We start from the raw sequence: 18,859 nt of genomic DNA, 5'->3' as shown, positions 1-18,859 counted from the left end.
AATGATTATTATAATTTATAAACCAAATAATATATTGTGATATAGATTGTTATCGCAGGAGGCTGCCATATGCACATTTAATAACGATATTGTTTTGTGGCGTTTGCCTTTATTGTGACCTTTCTCAGCCATAGTAGTTTTACGCCATTTTTGTTTTGATGGCGTCACAGACGGTCGAAATAGACGTGATGTTTGACGTCCTTATTTTTAAAACTGTTAAACTTCATATAATGTTTTCCTTTTTTTAGTATCGTTAAAATTGATCGATTCCCTTTTTAAAACGATCTTGGATCGATACCTATCGTTCGGAAGGCAAACTTGCCGAGCACAGATTGATAGACTTGAAATTTAGGAATATAAATCAATTTATCGATACATCGATCAATTATTACACCCTTAATACAGTATATTGCAATATAGATTATTAACATATTGCCCAGCCATTCTCCGACACAAAATTAGTTTAGCATGTTTATCAAATGGGTTCACCTTTATTGGCCGTTCGAGGTCAGGCTTCTTATAACGGAGCCACATCATCCCAACAATCGCCATGGCAATGCAAAGCCAGTTGAAGAAGCTGAAGAAGTTGATGACAGAGAAGATGTCGCTGGAGAAGGCGTAGAGCAGCGTCATCAGACACTAGCAAAAAGGAGACAACAAAAAATTTGAAAAATTTGTTTCTGTCAAAATTTGTGTATTAATGCAGATAATTCCACTATCTGATTTAAAAAATAATTAACCCATATGCAGCACATAATGACTCAAAATCCCTCAAAAGTATCTGGCAACACTGGCAAACTGGCAAACACAATAGTCCAGGATATCACTCATACCACTTTGGGGCGGTATAGCTCGGTTGGTAGAGCGGCCATGCCAGCAACTTCAGGGTTGCAGGTTCGATCCCCGCTTCCGCCATCCTAGTCAATGCCGTTGTGTCCTTGGGCAAGACACTTTACCCACCTGCTCCCAGTGCCACCCACACTGGTTTAACAATGTAACTTAGATATTGGGTTTCACAATGTAAAGCGCTTTGAGTCACTTGAGAAAAACGCTATATAAATATAATTCACTTCACTTCACTTCACTTTACACACCAATACATCATCCCACTACCATCAGGACGCAGGTACAGAACTATCAAATTCCGGAAGGCCCGCCTCGGGAAAAGCCTTATCCCTGCAGCTATAGCCGCCCTAAACAGCAGGCCCGGCCGACCTGTCTGACAAGCCTGTAAATGTGTTGGTCATGTATGGTGTCTTTTTGCTATTTTTTGTCCGTGATGTGTAATGTTTATTGTTTAAATGTACGGTCAGTGAAAATGTATTTCCCCACGGGGACAGTTGAATCCAAATCTAAAATCTGAAACACATTTCAAGTAGTGCTATCTGGCATGCACAAATGCAGTTGATGATATAGTGCCAGACGGCAGAAGCATACGAGTCAATATGGAAGACGCTTAACAGCACGTTGATGACTTTACCTTTATGGGAAATCGGAGTACAAAAAAAGGACATGACGCAAAAGTCGACTGACATAAAATATGCACACTGCAGGAATGAGTATTTTTTCACCGAAGCACTTCCTGTTTAAAACAGTACATTAATAATGCTTACTTAATACCTAATACTTATTGATCTGTTTGAATGTAGAAGAAAAATAACAGTTTAGAAACATACTCTTTTCCTAAAACTATTTTCATATATAATTTATTTTAATAATTTGACATTTTTTCAGCCACTCCAGAGACATGTTATCACGTCATACACTAATATATTCCCCTATCCCCCTCATTCTTTGCAAGTGTTCTTTTCTACAGTTGTAACTATTTATCCAAATTGTTTTTATTTTTATCAGTCGGGCATTTGATGAAAAATAATAATGACAAAGGTATCATGGAATAATGCATTTGAAACCTGCCTAATTCAGTCCCTGCTTTTTCTGTTCCGCCCAAGACTCGAACCTGAGTTGTCCGGCATGAGGAACGAGCGTGCTAGCTATCGAGTTAAAAATAAGCTATATCAACCCGATAGCCAGCAGTGCTCTTGAGGTTGTCAGGGAGTGAGGTTTACCAATGTACACAAGGCCCATCCACACCGGCTGGCCTCTGTTACACTCACCCTTCTAAACATCACTCTCATCCAGGTCATGGCACCAATGTAAAGTTTAGGCTTTTTCTGTTCCGCTCAGGACACGAACCTTGGTCGTCCGGCGTGAAAGACGAGCGTGCTAGCTACCGAGCTAAAAGTGGAGATTCGAAGCAATGTTCATTTCTCTTCTGCACTTCTTCTAAAACTATGGATATATTTTCAATAAATCACAGAAAAAGTTGCTTTGTTTCATTTAAGTTTACTTTACATATATGATACCTACATTTGTCAAACACATTAAAAAATCACATTCAAAATTGCTCTTTCAATTGTGTTTAAAAGTTACAAAATAAAGTCGAATTGACTGATTGACAGCTGCAATGCTCATCTCGCCATGTTAAATCACATTTCTTTAATGCCAACAACAGTGGGAATAAGAAATGCCAGTTTTTCAAATGAAGGTGTAACAGTTAAGTGTTCATTACCTGCTTTTCTCAATTTAAGGTCCACCTCTACGCTGTGGTCTCTGTACGCATCTATACTCTGTTAAACTTCCATTGGAAATTAACAACAAAATGAATAGTCTTTCAAAAGAAATGCTGTGCCTCAATGTTGCCCAGAAGATAAGGTGACAACAGACAGTACATGCGCAAAACTTTTAAAACATTTCACTTACAAGGCAGGGGAAGAATAAATACTTTTCCAGGATTTTGATTTTGTTTAACATTTGCCATATGTTTTCCATGACTGCAAAATATGTCAACCATTTTCTAGGTTGTCCAGGACGTGTGAGAACCCTTATTGTAACAAAAATAAGTATTTATCAGACTTAAAATCCTTTCATTTTGTCAAAAATTGACAGAGCGCCTTATAACCCACTGCGCCTAATATACATATTAATCCTGGTTGTGCTCACTGCTTACCGACTTCGAAGCAATTTTATTGTGTACATGGCGTAATGATAAGTGTAATAAGAGTGGACTGCAGGTCGACGCCCCCTGTTTAGTAAATTACACTGGCAAGTACAGATTAGCAAGCAAGCTAAAAAACTTTGATGTTTCATTGAGAATATAGAACATTACTTACTTACATTTTTACAAAATCTGTCAAAATGTTTTAGTACGACTTTGGTAAGCTACATATCCACACCGCTTGATGCATGAAACGGAAGTGCCTAAATGTATAATACAAAATAGATCAATTGATCATTTATTTTGATGTATGTACCTGCTTTAAACAGATAATTAAGGCAGTTGATTAATAGTGTGCACAGTGGTCATTTGACTATACTCACAGTGAATAGAAGAGAAGGAAGTGGGGTCATCAGGGTTGGATGGATCATTGACAACAGACAGGGCAGGTGACCTTCCCGTGAGCCCACAAAGAATAACCTACGAATTAAACAAGATGTTCATAATACTAACTGATACTTCGCATTTGGACACCACTTCATTTACTCATTTTATTTAGTAAAATGTTTATTTATAAAAGGTGGATTACCTGGATGACGTGAAGAGAGAACCGTTGACTGAACCAAAGCAGGACAGCCCCACAAACACCGGGATGATCCATGCCATCGGACCCAGGTGGGTATTGCCAAAATCCTACAAAACAAACAGTATGTCAATGAAATGTTATTTACGTTAATAACCCTGTAATAACTTCAACAAAGCAAAACACTGCGACACGGTAAACATTCAGCCAGTTGTGGTTATTATTCTTGCCGTTTGTTTTTCCATTAGACTGGATAGATTGGACAGGCTCGATAGGTAAATGAGAGTTGCCTAAACACATTTTCTCTAAACGGCACCAACATGTCCCTTCTGGAGCAGGACCTAGTTGTCCTGTTGGCCTTCCTCTTTGCAAAGTGTTTAGAGGAGGTGGTGCTAGGTAGTAAACAATTGTATGTATATACAAGAACTGAATCTGCATACTTGATTAAGTTTTCCCAATTGAGTAGATTGTATTTTTCAAGTATTCTGCAATTATGATACATTATGGGGCTTTTATTTATACTTTTAATGTTTTTTTTATTGGTTTTTTTTTTACAAATAATTTGCACCAATAAAATGTGTCTTTATTTGTCAGTGTCCAGTTTGTGATACAGTCATTTAAATAGGGTATAATCGTTTATTTGAACTACAATTTACCGGAGTTTGTTGTTAAATTATTTCTTATATATCTGAAATTTGCTATGTTAAATTTGGTTTTATTCACCGTTTTTTTAACCTGCTGGTTAAAGGATAACTGTAAATCTAGCACGACTCGTAAATACTTAAAATCTTGGACTACTCTAAGTTTTGCTCCAAGTGCAAATACATCTGGATCAGTAGCAATACTTTGTTGTTTTGGAGAAAAACATGCACACAGAGTTGGAAACAATAAAGTGTAAATGGGAGAGTTGCAATCAACTTGATACTTCTGACACTGCATCTGATTATTATTATTATAATAATTTTTCGCATGGACATACAGAACAGCATCGTCTGCGTGCATCTGGCAAATGATTTTAGATGGACAAACTTATGGTAGGTCATTAAATAATAATAATAATAATAATAACTTGTGGCATACCAAGTTATTGTAAGATGTAGGGGATTTCACATTTGTACACATTTTTTTTTTCTTCTTGACAACAAATATGATTCCATTTAGTACGCTTGCCATGTTTCTTTCCTCCTCACATGTTCTATCTTTTGACACTTAGGGGCGGGCATTGAATACGCTGCCAAGCAACTCCCCTCCTTTATGATTGGTCACTTTAAACACCTAGCGTCTCCTGCTCAAAGCCATTTCGAGAGAGCCTGTTGTGTTTCCTTTCTGAAGATTAGTCTTTATACAAAAAAAACAATATTAGTGTATTTTGTCATTACTATATTAAATTCTACACTGCAACCTATTAACGATGACTCTTTTACAAAAGCCTTTAACAACTTGATGTCATTAAACATAGCTTATTTTGTTCTGACAAAATATTTTTCTGGATATATGCTCCCCAGGTAATTGCATAGACCAGGGGTAGGGAACCTAAGGCTCTAGAGCCAGATGTGGCTCTTTTGATGACTGCATCTGGCTCTCAGATAAATCTTAGCTGACATTGCTTAACACGATAAGTAATGAATAATTCCGCTGGTAATCACAGTGTTAAAAATAACGACTACAAAGCCATCAGCAAAACCATGCAGCACCAGAAGTCGCATTAATGGTAAGAAGTATTTTATTTATTGTTGGTTACCTTCAGAATAACAATGTTATTAAAAAGAATAAAAGACTTATTATACTCTAAAAATGTTGGTCTTACTTAAAAATGCACGCATTTAGTTGTATTCAGTGTTAAAAAAAATATTACATGGCTCTCATGGAAATACATTTGAAAATATTTGGCTTTCATGGCTCTCTCAGCCAAAAACGTTCCCAACCCCTGGCATAGACCTACTTTTTTAAGATAAAAGGTATCTGATTTACGGATGCTCTGATGTCATAGTGCCAGAATCACTTGTGTGATACCCTCACAATGTGTTCAAATTTGTGTCATTGTATTGCTTTTATTTTAAGCACTTTACTTCATAAATAATGATATAATGGTTATAGTTTGTCTAAACTTCAGACTCTAAAGACTCCTTTTTTTAAGAAAGGACACAGTTCACACGTGCATTCAATGCCCGCCCCTAAGTGCCAAAGGGGAGGAATGCTGCGTGCATGGAGAAAGAGTAAGAGACATTGTGAGCCAAAACAGTTAACGCATGACATAAAAACTAATTTTACACTTGCTTCTCCTCTGTGCGTACAAAATGAGTCCTCGCGCTTAGAGAGGACACACGCATGCAGTGCGTTGTTTTTTGGCACTTTTTTGACACAATAAAGAGGTGCTAAAAAGACTTTTATGAACGGATAACTATTTTTGGTACCATTTATAACTTAAGACATAGCATTTTTAAAGATTGTGTTAAGTGCCGCTTTCTCTTCCCAGTACTGGATGCATGGTGCGTGTACGCAGGCGGATCCGGATACTAATTCTGATACTATAATATAAGAGATTATGTAGTGTGGATGTAAATAGTGATGGTTCCTTCTCCGTGTATACTTTCCAGAAATGCTGCACAGTAACCACAAGTCAGAATAATTCACCAGGATTACAACTGAAACACCATCTAAGGGTTATGTCAACAATAATAATATTTAACCACTGTTAAAGCACTTACCACAGCCACAGCCTCCGAGTTGAACATTTGTTCTGGGGAGAGGGTGGTGAAGTACGCCAGATTGGTGAGGACGTACACCGCTGTCACAATTGGCAAAGAGATGATGATGGCTCGAGGCAAGTTTCTGGAAAATAAAAAATACAATCACAATCGCAATCACATTATTTTATAATTTATTTTCTACAGCTTACATGACATTGTGATATTCAAGCAATGACTTACTTGTAAGGATCGATCATCTCCTCTGTGACGAAATTCAAGTAATTCCTGAATAGAGGAGAGGAAGAAAGACCTCTGTCATTAATATTTATGATGTGGCTTTATTTACAAATTACAGAATGTAAGTAGTTGTGAGCAGATGTGGGATGTAAAAGGTCTTATATCCTACTATTTGATGACACATACCAGCCACCGTAGGCAAAAAGGCCACTGTAGAGCGCCAGTCCAATATTACCAAACTCATATTTGGAGTCCTTGAAGGAATTTTCTGGGAGAAGAGAATCAACCTCACCTGGTGACAATGAACACAAGATAAATAATGGCTCAGATGTGGGGCATTAAACCAGTAGTGAGCATTTGTCCAAGAACACAGAAACATTTGGTGGAGGATTACAAAAAATGGTGGAATTCAGTGTTGATCAGTGAAGGAATTCAACATTTAAAGGTAAGTCAGTCAGAGACAAAGAGAACAGGAATCAAACAGCAGGACTGTTGCTTTACAAGAAGAGACTAACAACAAATGTTTGTTAAGGGGGGATGTTCGCTTCTTTCTTTGGTATGAAGAACATAGTGGTCTTGGCAACTTCTGTAGGCTTTTAAGTTTCTAACCACATTCCTAACGGAGCAGATCCCCGCAACCTGCACACACATTCTCAGACAACGCGTCGGTTGCTAACTCAACATACCCCTGGCAGTGTTGCTATTAGAGAGGTTAGCTCTAAACCTAAAGTATACACAGTGTGGGAAACGCTTGATGACCAAACCTTCATACAATATGACCAGTGACATGTGGTGAGGTTCATGTCTGATGAAGCACTATTCTTTTTTTACACGTTGAAATATTGTGCTGTCATCATTGTTAATACAGGTTGCTCATTTAGAGGATAGCAAGAAACAAAAAACAATAATTCACTTAATGACTCAAAACGTTTGTGAATGCTTCTTAAACCAATTTATTTATGAAACTAAAAAGTAGGGATACCCCAATCAACAATTCCGATTGAGTCCTGATCCGATACTTTGACAATAGATTATAGAACTGAAAATGTTCTATGGCAAGTAATTTGCTAGTTTTGTTGTAAATCAGATAGTGTATTAAATTTGTGGTTTGAATGCTACATATATACTTATCAAAATAAAGTGGCTGGTGCACAATAACTAAAAAGCAAAAACTACTATTGGCTCCTATTTAAGTAATTTGGGTTTTGCCCTCAAACCCTATTCCTGTATTCAGAGACTTACTCCTTGAGTTTGTAAACAATCAAAAGATTATTTGTAACGATGAGAAAAATAAAAATAAAAATATTGATTTAATCACTTTTATATTGTACACATACTGATAGTATACCTGGTATTGATAGTAGCCACACCCCCACTTTACATTGACGCTTTAGCGGTTAGCTTCTTGTATTGTCTTGCTGTGTGTGTGTGTGTGTGAATAGCATGCTTAACCGTTATGTTTTCTTTTGTCCTTTAATAATAATGATACTTGGAAGAAACAGTTTATTTTCCGCATTAGTGGTGAATATTAGTATCTTAGAAGTGGCTTCGCACTGTTGTAGACGACACATTCGTTGCAGCTTGCTCTCTAATTTGAACCGGTGTTCTGGCGAGATGCGCACCCTCCTGAAACAAAGACTCCGGAAATGTAATTGTCTCTCCCTGAGAGTGCATCCCTTTTGAAGGGATATTTCACTTGAGTACAATCTTTAGCATGTAAACACTGGGACACAGCTGAAGTAAAGATCAGCAATTTTGGTTGTTCATCAGCCGATCGCAGGTCAGTTAAAAAAAAAAGCAAATATTGTCCCCCTATCAAATCCCATTATCGGCACATCTCTCCCAAAACATTTGTGGTTTTACCTTTGAGTAAGACATTCATTCACTTATCCTTCTCCAGTAAAAGCTCTGTGACTTTGTTGTAACTCCTTATTCTGGAAAGTGTCTTTGGCACCAAGTACTGTGCACCTCGCCGTATGACTTTTGTCTGCCGTTTATTAACTAAAAATAATGATATCATACTTACAGTTAAAGTCATTACACATGCTGTAATAAGGCATGGTGTATCAAAATGTTTCTGCAAACATATTGTTGACAGACAGAAACATGCACACCCCATCCAACTAAGCTTTTGAAGGATTGCACAATCAAGAGTGTAGGACTGGCTCACGCAGACTAGGCTTAGGTTACTGCCCTGTATTTGCCCAGGAAATGTGCAATTTTTTGCAACACTAAAAGAAGATTGGCCCAGGAGTGTGAATGTGAGTGTGAATGGTTGTGTGTCTATCTGAGTTGACTCGACAATAAGTTGGCAACTTGTCAAGGGTGTACCCTGCCTTCCACCCGAGTGCAGCTGGTATGGGCTCCAGCAACCCCCCCACAAGTGGTAGAAAATGGATGGGTGGATGTTATTTTTTTTTTGTAGGCTTTGATTTCCCTGACTGCACGTCAGTCATTATGCAACCATCACTCTTTTCTGTCTTTGACTACAAAATACTGTAACAAAGCTGGTGATAGCTCAGGTTCAAACAGCAATATTTTGATTAAACTTATTTTGCAGCCATTTTTAATAACTGCATCAACACAGTAAAACATTAAATCTACACAATCAGGGCTTGGGACCGATGGCCATGAAACGCTTAAAAAATCAGAATGCAGATGTGTTTGTTGCTCATCGGAATTCTCCCCAACGTGTTATCAGTCACTACCAAAAAGGTTTAAAAATAAATGTTAGATTTGTTACACAAACCCATGTGTTACCATCAGCCTTAAAGGCCTACTGAAACCCACTACTACCGACCACGCAGTCTGATAGTTTATATATCAATGATGAAATCTTAACATTGCAACACATGCCAATACGGTCGGGTTAACTTATAAAGTGCAATTTTAAATTTCCCGCGAAACTTCCGGTTGAAAACGTCTATGTATGATGACGTATGCGTGTGACGTCAATGGTTGAAACGGAAGTATTCGGACACCATTGTATCTCAATACAAAAAGCTCTGTTTTCATCACAAAATTCCACAGTATTCTGGACATCTGTGTTGGTGAATCTTTTGCAATTTGTTTAATGAACAATGAAGACTGCAAAGAAGAAAGCTGTAGGTGGGATCAGTGTATTAGCGGCTGGCTGCAGCAACACAACCAGGAGGACTTTGACTTGGATAGCAGACGCGCTATCCGACGCTAGCCGCCGACCGCATCGATGATCGGGTGAAGTTCTTCGTCGCTCCGTCGATCGCTGGAACGCAGGTGAGCACGGGTGTTGATGAGCAGATGAGGGCTGGCTGGCGTAGGTGGATAGCTAATGTTTTTAGCATAGCTCTGTGAGGTCCCGTTGCTAAGTTAGCTTCAATGGCGTCGTTAGCAACAGCATTGTTAAGCTTCGCCAGGCTGGAAAGTATTAACCGTGTAGTTACAGGTCCATGGTTTAATAGTATTGTTGATTTTCTGTCTATCCTTCCAGTCAGGGGTTTATTTATTTTGTTTCTATCTGCAGTTAAGCCCGATGCTATCACGTTAGCTCCGTAGCTAAAGTGCTTCGCCGATGTATTGTCGTGGAGATAAAAGTCACTGTGAATGTCCATTTCGCGTTCTCGACTCTCATTTTCAAGAGGATATAGTATCCGAGGTGGTTTAAAATACAAATCCGTGATCCACAATAGAATAAGGAGAAAGTGTGGAATCCAATGAACTCTTGTACCTAAGTTACGGTCAGAGCGAAAAAAGATACGTCCTGCAATGCACTCTAGTCCTTCCCTCTCACGTCCCTCAACCACGAATCTTTCATCCTCGCTCAAATTAATGGGGTAATCGTCGCTTTCTCGGTCCGAATCGCTCTTGCTGCTGGTGTAAACAATGGGGAAACGCTACTTCCGGTACAGGCAAGGCATTTTTTATCAGCGACCAAAAGTTGCGAACTTTATCGTCGATGTTCTCTACTAAATCCTTTCAGCAAAAATATGGCAATATCGCGAAATGATCAAGTATGACACATAGAATGGATCTGCTATCCCCGTTTGAATAAAAAAATGTCATTTCAGTAGGCCTTTAAATCAAGTAATTATCAAAAGTTGTAACTGTTCAAAATGTTTAACTACTGTATCAATAAAACATTCTTATTTGTACTCAACTACAACAAATGTTAACTTTTTCCACATAAATACTAGAATGATTTGATTGTAACATTTGAGGCTCTTCAAGGCCAAATCAACATTGTGAAAGTCTTGGTTTGGGGAAAACAGGTCTGTCGAGGAAATGTCATTATTGTAAATCTTTGTTCTGGATGTTAAAAGCGTACAGATTGCACAAGGGTCATTATCTTTCATGACTGCTCCCTTGAAATAGAGCGGCATAGCATTTTTTGAATGGACAAGACATGACAAGATTGATATTTTGTTATGCCTGACCCAATGCCATGTGCCTGATGTGTTGTAGCGTGATAAAAATACATCTACCGACACCCCATCAACACGGTGACTTTGCAGGGATTGCATGGTCAGAACTATATTTATAAAATTTTGTTGACCATTGGCTTTACCAATTTTAGCTGTCATGTGTAGTTATTGACAGAACACTGATTTACATACAATATTTTAAAATGCTGCTTGCTCCATATATTCTAATATGTCCAGCTCCCAGACACATTACTATGTCAGCATTTTTGCTTGAGGACCTGTGCCACTAAAAAAGGATTTGTATTGTATTACAGAGTTTGACCCCAATTTTGTTTTAACAACTGAAAAACATGTATTACTCGTCAAACACGTATCAAACACATATTTTAAGAATGGGGTAGATAGGTGTGGAGCAACAGCAATATGCTTAGAGTAAAAGCCACATTTACTAGCCCCTAAATTGTGCATGTATGTGGTTGGCCACTTGAGCACTACACTGGTTGGTTGTGGGTTGCATTGTGGGCATGGTGTTTTTCAGTTCAGGTCATTTTATTTTATTTCTCCAACTGTGGTACGTGTACCACTAGTAGTACGCCAAACAATCACTTGATTAAAATACAGTGTTTTATTTTCCTACACTCGAACAGAGTGTTACTGTTAAAATTGTGTGTAATTGTAGTGGCCAAAAATATTAAATATACTTGTTTTTGATGAGTAACTAGGTCAACTATGCTAATAAATTTTAATGTTGGTCAATATGGTGGTACTTGGAGAGCCAAGTGTTTTTTGAAGTTGGTACTTGGTTAAAAAACTTTGAGAACCACAGCTCTAAGCCATATATGTTAATTACAATCTTTTCAATCATTTGTGTTATATTGGTTGATTCGGTCATCTTCATCATTATCATCATACAAAGTAAGTGTCTGTTTACTATCGCATAAGGAGCAATAAACAGACCACTAGGGCATATAGCGCATCCGGAAAGTGTTAACAGCGCTTCACTTTTTCCACATTTTGTTATGTTACTGTCTTATTCCAAAATAGAATAAATTCAATTCTGTCCTCATAATTCTTCAGAAAATACCCATAATGACAATGTAAAAAAGTTATTTGGTTTTTTTTGCAAATGTATCAAAACGAAAAAAGATCCCATGTACATAAGTATTCACAGACATTGCTCAGTACTTTGTTGATGCACCTTTGGAAGCAATTACAGCCTCAAGTCTTTATGAATACGATGCCACAAGTTTGGTACGCTTATCTTTGGGTAGTTTAGCCCATTCCTCTTTGCAACACCTCTCAAGCTCCATCAAGTTGGATGGGAAGCATTGGTTTTCATTGGGATGTCTACTTAAATTGCTGCATTCATCTTAGTCTTGTCTGGTAGGTGACCTAGAACCCAATGGTCACTCTGTCAGATCTACAGCATTCCTCTGTGAAGAGGAGAATCTTTCAAAAGGACTACAATCAGGCCTGTATGGTAAGAGTGGCCTGACCGAAGACATTTCTTTGTAAAAAAAAAAATGCACCTGAATACTAACTATAGACCATGAGAAACACCATTCTCTGGTCTGATGAGACAAAGATTGAAGTCTTTGACGTGAATGCCAGGCGTTACAATTGGAGAAAAACATGCATCGCTCATCACCAAGCCAATACCATCCCTACAGTCAAGCATGGTGGTGGCAGCATTATGATGTGGGGATGTTTTTCAGCAGCAGGAACTGAGAGACTTAACATGATCGAGGGAAAGTTGAATGCAGCAATGTACAGAGACATCCTGGATGAAAACCAACGCTTCTCATCCAACCTGATGGAGCTTTAGAGGTCCTGCAAAGAAGAATGGGCAAAACTGCCCAAAGATAGGTGTGGCAATCTTGTGGCATCGTATTCAAGACATGAGGCTGTAATTGCTGCCAAAGGTGAGTCAACAAAGTATTGATGTGATGTTTTTTTATTTGAATTTTTAGGAAATTAAAAAAACAAAACTTTTCACATTGTCTTTATGGGCTATTGTCTGTAGAAATGTGAGGGGGAAAAAATAATGTATTCCATTTTGGAATAAGGCTGTAACATAACAAAATGTGGAAAAAGTGAAGCGCTGTGAATACTTTCAGGATGCTATGTATGATTATTAATCTGATGCGTCATCAATGTCAGCCACGCATTTGGAAAGACTTTTGAATTTTTACGCTTCAATACCGAGAAAATTCCAGATGTACCTGTTCAACACAGCAATGCAGATTGTAGGCCTGGTGATAGACTTCGGAAAACAGGATCAGTGAACCTATAGAAAATATGTACTACTTGTAAAGGGTTAAAAATGTAGGAAGCTACCGGTATTCCTTTTCAGAATCATGACACTGCTGTAGTGTTTTGCAGTACAAAAAAAATGTAGGATAAGTGTTGTAATTCGAGGCCAACTGAGAATATCGAGAGGCGTTTGAAACAGCAGTCAATATTAGGTGATAAGTCAAACGGTGAGAGGTCCTCGATGAAGTCAGTTTATTATATGCATGTGGAGCAAACAGGTAAGTGGTACTGGTACTCACAGTTTCTCTCTATAGTACGCATACTAGTTATATTTGTTTCACTGCAAACGTTCATAGTAAGCTAAAAATACAGTCTTCTGTTAATACAATGTTTAGCATTGAGTAAGATAGCTATAATCTTTGTACAGATTCACTCTGAACTTCTGCTGCGGTAATAAAACTACTGTTGGCCTTGGTGGTGGTTGTAAATTCCAGCATGTCTTAGGGGCAACCCAGCTGGGAATGTCTACTGTATGTGCAACTGCCTTGGGGAACTGTCAGCCATTCCGCTATGATCAACTGTTCTTTGAAATGTCATAGTCAAAAGTTTTAAGGAGGAAGTTGAGCCAACATTCTACTTTGTATCTTTACTGTAGTTCATAGCTAAAAATGTGTTGCATATTTACAAAATTACACCACAATATTTTTGAAATAATGCCCATTCACAGTGCGCTGCAAAATTGGCAGATGATACTGTAATGTGCATAATGTGACAGTACCACACACACAAGAACCAATTGCTTGTTGTACTCTATTTTTAATACTCACCACGTCTGCTGTATTAAAAAACTCCAACCTTGAGTGTGTTGTTTTCAAAACACGCGATTTTGTTTCTTGTGGAAACAGCCAATGTTATCATTAAGACATTTGTTGCATTTATGTTGTGCATGGCTACCGGTACATCTTTGATCTTCCTTCAAAGATGATAAGAATGCGGTTCTTCAATGATTAAACAGCAGTGTTTCTGTTCGAGTTTCTTTCTTGAAAAAAGTGTTTCATATTTGAACAGGTTCTGGTAGACAACTTGCACCACCTCATGATGTATAATTGACCATGGATGCATAATAACGGAGACAGTACAATGCTGTTGACAACTCTCCCCGTAAAGTTTGTAGTGAGGTAAAAATGGTACCACAAAGCAGCAGCGTTGCTGCAGTTAAACTAGCAGCAGCACAGACGGACAATTACAATACAAAAAATAAGCGCCAACCATTATATATATATATATATATATATTATACACACGTGTGTTTGTTAGATGGCAGTGACATAGTATTTGACCTTTGACTTTAAATAATTACATTGTATTTTATTTTCTCTTCCTGTCCTGCCCAGCCAACGTGGCAAATAATATTGTTGATTTATATTCTCTTATGTGCTGTACAGATTTACTCTGCAAATGAAAACTGTAAAATACTTATATTGTTGCATTATTTGAGTTTAATTGTATTTGATGAAACATTTTAGTATATTAAATTAATGGACAACTTAAATCAACTCTAGGCCAACAGTAGTAGTATTCGCAGACGACACAACAGCATTTTGTTCAGGAGAGAACACAAAGAAGCTAATACAAATAATAACAGAAGAAATGAACAAAAAATTAAAAAGATGGTTTGACAAAAACAGACTATCTTTGAATCTCAGTAAAACTAAAATAATGCTATTCGGTAAAAGTGGAAAAGAAAGTCAAACACAAATACAAATAGACGGAGTAGATATTGAAAGAGTTAAGGAAAACACATTGTTGGGTGTAATAATATATGATCAAATAAACTGGAAATATCATGTAAAAATATAAAACATAAAGTAGCAAGAAATATTTATATAAAACACTTCATATTCTCTACTGCTCGCTAGTATTACCATATCTGAGTTATTGTGCAGAAATATGGGGAATTAACTACAAAAGTACATTACATACACTAATTGTGTTACAAAAAAGGTCAATTGGGATAATACATAATGCTAGATATAGAGAACAACAAAGCCTTTATTTATTGAATCAAGAGTAATTAAATTCAATGTTTTGGTGCATTTGCAAAGAGCTAAAATCACGCACAAAGCAAACTATAACCTGCTACCCAAGAATGTAAAACAATTCCTCCCCACGAAATAAGAGAAATACAACCTTAGAGAAAAAAGTAACCTAAAACCTTTGTATGCATGCACAACAGTAATGATTTTTAGCATATCAGTATGTGGAAGGTAAAGAAGTGAAACAATGTATCCACATGATCCACTGTAAGAAACAGTTCAAACGAAAAGTGTTCACAAAGTATAATAGTGGCAAATGTTTTGAACTTGAGTAAAAAAATATATATTTATCTCATTAAAAATTACTTACATTGTTATGGAGAAAACTGTTGTCTGAACACTACATCGATTTGTAATGTGTAAAATGTTTGAAATGTGTATATATAGAGTAGGGCTGGGCGATATGGCCTTTTTTTAATATTTCGATATTTTTAGACCATGTTACGATCATGATATATATCTCAATATTTTGCCTTAGCCTTGAATGAACACTTGATGCATATAATCACACCAGTATGATGATTCTATGTGTCTACATTAAAACATTCTTGTTCATACTGCATTAATATATGCTCATTTTAAACTTTCATGCAGAGAGGGAAATCACAACTAAGTCAATTTACCAAAATTGTATTTATCAAAGATTTATTAAGCAGTGGCACAAACATTCATGTAATTTCAAAACAGAAAGTGCAAGATTGTCAGAGACATTTTAAAACAAGCTATTAGTGCACTTTTGTGCATGATGTCACTAAGATGATATACCAAAACAACACTAAATTAAAGTGCACTTTTTGTACAGAACGCCGCTACAATAGTTTAAAACAAATAAAGTGCACTTTTCTGCATGATGTCACACAAGATATTTCAATAAGTGTCAAATAAAAATGAGCTGCATAATAGGTCCTTTGCTATGTGGTAGGTTCCTGCGGACGTTATCTCCTTCTGTTGTTGAATATTTTTTTCATACGGTGTTGATGTGGAAATGGTTGCCTCGGCATTTTGTTGGTGGCACCGAACGGAGATGTTGACATGCGGAGTTTCAAGCACTCTTCATTCTCTAGCGGGTGACTTTTCAAATGATGCTACATATTAGCAGTGCAGCTACTTTTTGTAGCAACGTTTTTGCCCCACACTTGACAAATTACGGTTGTCTCTTCGACATATTCCCGCTTGAAGCCAAACCACCACCAGACGATGGACCCTGTGCTGTTTTTCTTGGGAATTAATTCTTCCTTCATTTGTTACCAGATTCGCACCTTCTTTCTCTCATATTACCACTCGCACCACAGCTAACGTTACCCATGTCGATACCTCTCTGCTAAGCGAGGGCGTATACGTATGTAAGAAGGTGCGCTTGTTTTACGTCTCTGTGAGAAGGAGAGACAAGAAAGAGTGAGAAACGCCTGAAGTGTAATGCCCGCAGCTAAAAGCAACTGTGTGAGAACGTATACTCGAATATCACGATATAGTCCTTTTCTATATCGCACAGAGACAAACCCGCGATATATCGAGCATATCGATATATCGCCCAGCCCTAATACAGAGTGCAAGGAGTGTAATTAATTGATATCAAGTGGAAAGGGGTTATGATTAAATAAGCACTGCTTCTTCCTACTCCTTTTTGGACAAGTAAAGAAAATGTAAAAATGTGACACATCATTTTGAAACTATATGTTCAAATAAAACCAATCTGAATCTAAATTTGAATCTGAAAAAAAAACAGTAATTGTAAGTTGTGAGGAAGGTGGTTTGATGAATATCAAAAAATGTAAGCGTGTGGATGTGTAGCAGGGTACCTTGGCCAATCTTGATGAAGCCAATGATGATGATAAGGCCAAGAGCCAGCAGCTTGGCCACAGCAAAGAAGTCTTGGACTCTGGTGGCTGCCTTCACACTGTAGCAGTTCACAAATGTCAACAACACTGCAAAGAAACAAAAGAGCGGTAAGGAAAAAAATCAATCAATCAAAGTTTATTTATATAGCTCTTAATCACAAATTCCTCAAATGGCTGCAATGTATGATAGTGTAATCTCCCATTCTACCATAACAAAACATAACCTCATTCCTATGTTTGTGTTCTCTTTGAAAACTTGATGAATGGATGTATGAGCGGTCCTGGACACATATTCCCCAACAAATGTTCCTTCTCCTCACAATGACAGCATTTCACTCACATTTATGTTAATTTCAGTAATATTCTGCGTTTAACAGCAAATACCATTTTATTGGCCAATACTGTAATTAAGTTTGCGGTTACGTTGACGCGGGAATCATATAGAATAGAATAGAATAGAATATAACGTTACTTTTTTGTTGAGTTTAGTCATTAGTTATTGATCGGGCATACTATCGCTGTGTCAATTAAAAAGTAGCCACCATGGTGAGATCCCAAAAGTTCTTGTAGAAATTGTCTTTTTTCACTCAGAAGGTCCTTATTCATTTCACCGTTAAAAGCTCAAGAAGTTGTATGCACGTTGCACGGCCCATAAATCTTTTTTTTTCTCAATTATAATATTTTAAGATCGTGAAAATCCAAAATCAAAATCTAATTGTCCAGCCTTAAATTATGCACCCACTTTATTTATCTTAAACATGTTTTATCATGTTCTTCAGTACATCTGACATATTCAATCCCTGACAGAAAATACATATTTAAATCAAAATTAACATTCTGATTCTGATATAACCCTTGAGCAATGTAATATTTAAGCATGACAAAAATAGTGATTACCTTTATATTGTGGGACATATCAATATATAAATATCAACTGTCAGGGAAAACAATATCCAACCAAAACATAGACATTGCTGTGACCCTTCTTCAATCACCAGGGAGGTAGTGAAGCCCCCTGACACTGGACACAATTAAAAGTGATTATTCAACACAGCCGGTCCTTTCTAAATTCTTAAATCAGGACAGAGCCACAACAGAAAAATGAGACAGAGCACAATGATGGTCTGTTTTTAAAGGGGGACGAAGGGGAGTCTCTACAGTACAGTGAGTTCCACACTTGCACACACACTAACACACACGCATAAAGGGAAGCAGACTCACCCGCACTAGTGAATGATGTGCACATGGGGTGCGAGCATTAAGGGCCTGCTATCATAGGCACCTCAGGATTTGGTCCGATTACAATTTTGGGTGCTACAATTTAGATTATTAATCGATTAATATTGTCTATGCATCAAAGATTTATTTTGAACAAGGTGGTCGTGAGCATTAGCAAGAACGATCTAACTCTTTTCTTACAACAAAAAGTTGCTCTTCTTATATAAGGAGTAATACATGCAGTGCCCTTTGAAATAAGACACATTTTAACTAAAATGCTCTGCTCTTTTCACGGGTGTTGGTATTAGCAAGTTGAAAACAAAACAAATTCTTCTTTTTCAGAAATAATGAATTAAGATGCACAAACAAAATCCTTAAACTATAACTTATTTAATCTAAAAGTATTGGGAGTGCTATAGGTTTACTACTGTAGTTTGTAATCTAAGTATTCAGGGAACTTTATTGTCATACCATCTCACTAAACACATGAGATGGCATTAATTGTGGTTACAGCCGACAGTCGCCGGTTTCACAAAAAAGCGATTG

General features: G+C 37.3%; 1 protein-coding gene across 1 annotated transcript in view; it reads right to left on the bottom strand.

The window, feature by feature from the left end:
* Window positions 1-18,859, bottom strand: part of LOC133641466 (large neutral amino acids transporter small subunit 1-like) — a 26,625-nt gene that overhangs the window by 3,147 nt on the left and 4,619 nt on the right. Inside the window, exons 2-8 of the mRNA XM_062035206.1 lie at window positions 17,057-17,182; window positions 6,695-6,800; window positions 6,512-6,556; window positions 6,290-6,413; window positions 3,588-3,691; window positions 3,382-3,478; window positions 490-639 (exon numbers count right to left, since the gene is read on the bottom strand). Coding sequence (XP_061891190.1) covers window positions 490-639; window positions 3,382-3,478; window positions 3,588-3,691; window positions 6,290-6,413; window positions 6,512-6,556; window positions 6,695-6,800; window positions 17,057-17,182 — 752 coding nt within the window. The remainder of the gene's footprint in view (window positions 1-489; window positions 640-3,381; window positions 3,479-3,587; window positions 3,692-6,289; window positions 6,414-6,511; window positions 6,557-6,694; window positions 6,801-17,056; window positions 17,183-18,859) is intronic.

Source organism: Entelurus aequoreus, linkage group LG24 (genome assembly GCF_033978785.1).
Source record: "Entelurus aequoreus isolate RoL-2023_Sb linkage group LG24, RoL_Eaeq_v1.1, whole genome shotgun sequence".
NCBI classification, from domain to species: Eukaryota; Metazoa; Chordata; class Actinopteri; order Syngnathiformes; family Syngnathidae; genus Entelurus; species Entelurus aequoreus.
Note: the sequence above shows the minus strand (reverse complement) of the source record. Positions and strands in the feature narration are given on the sequence as shown.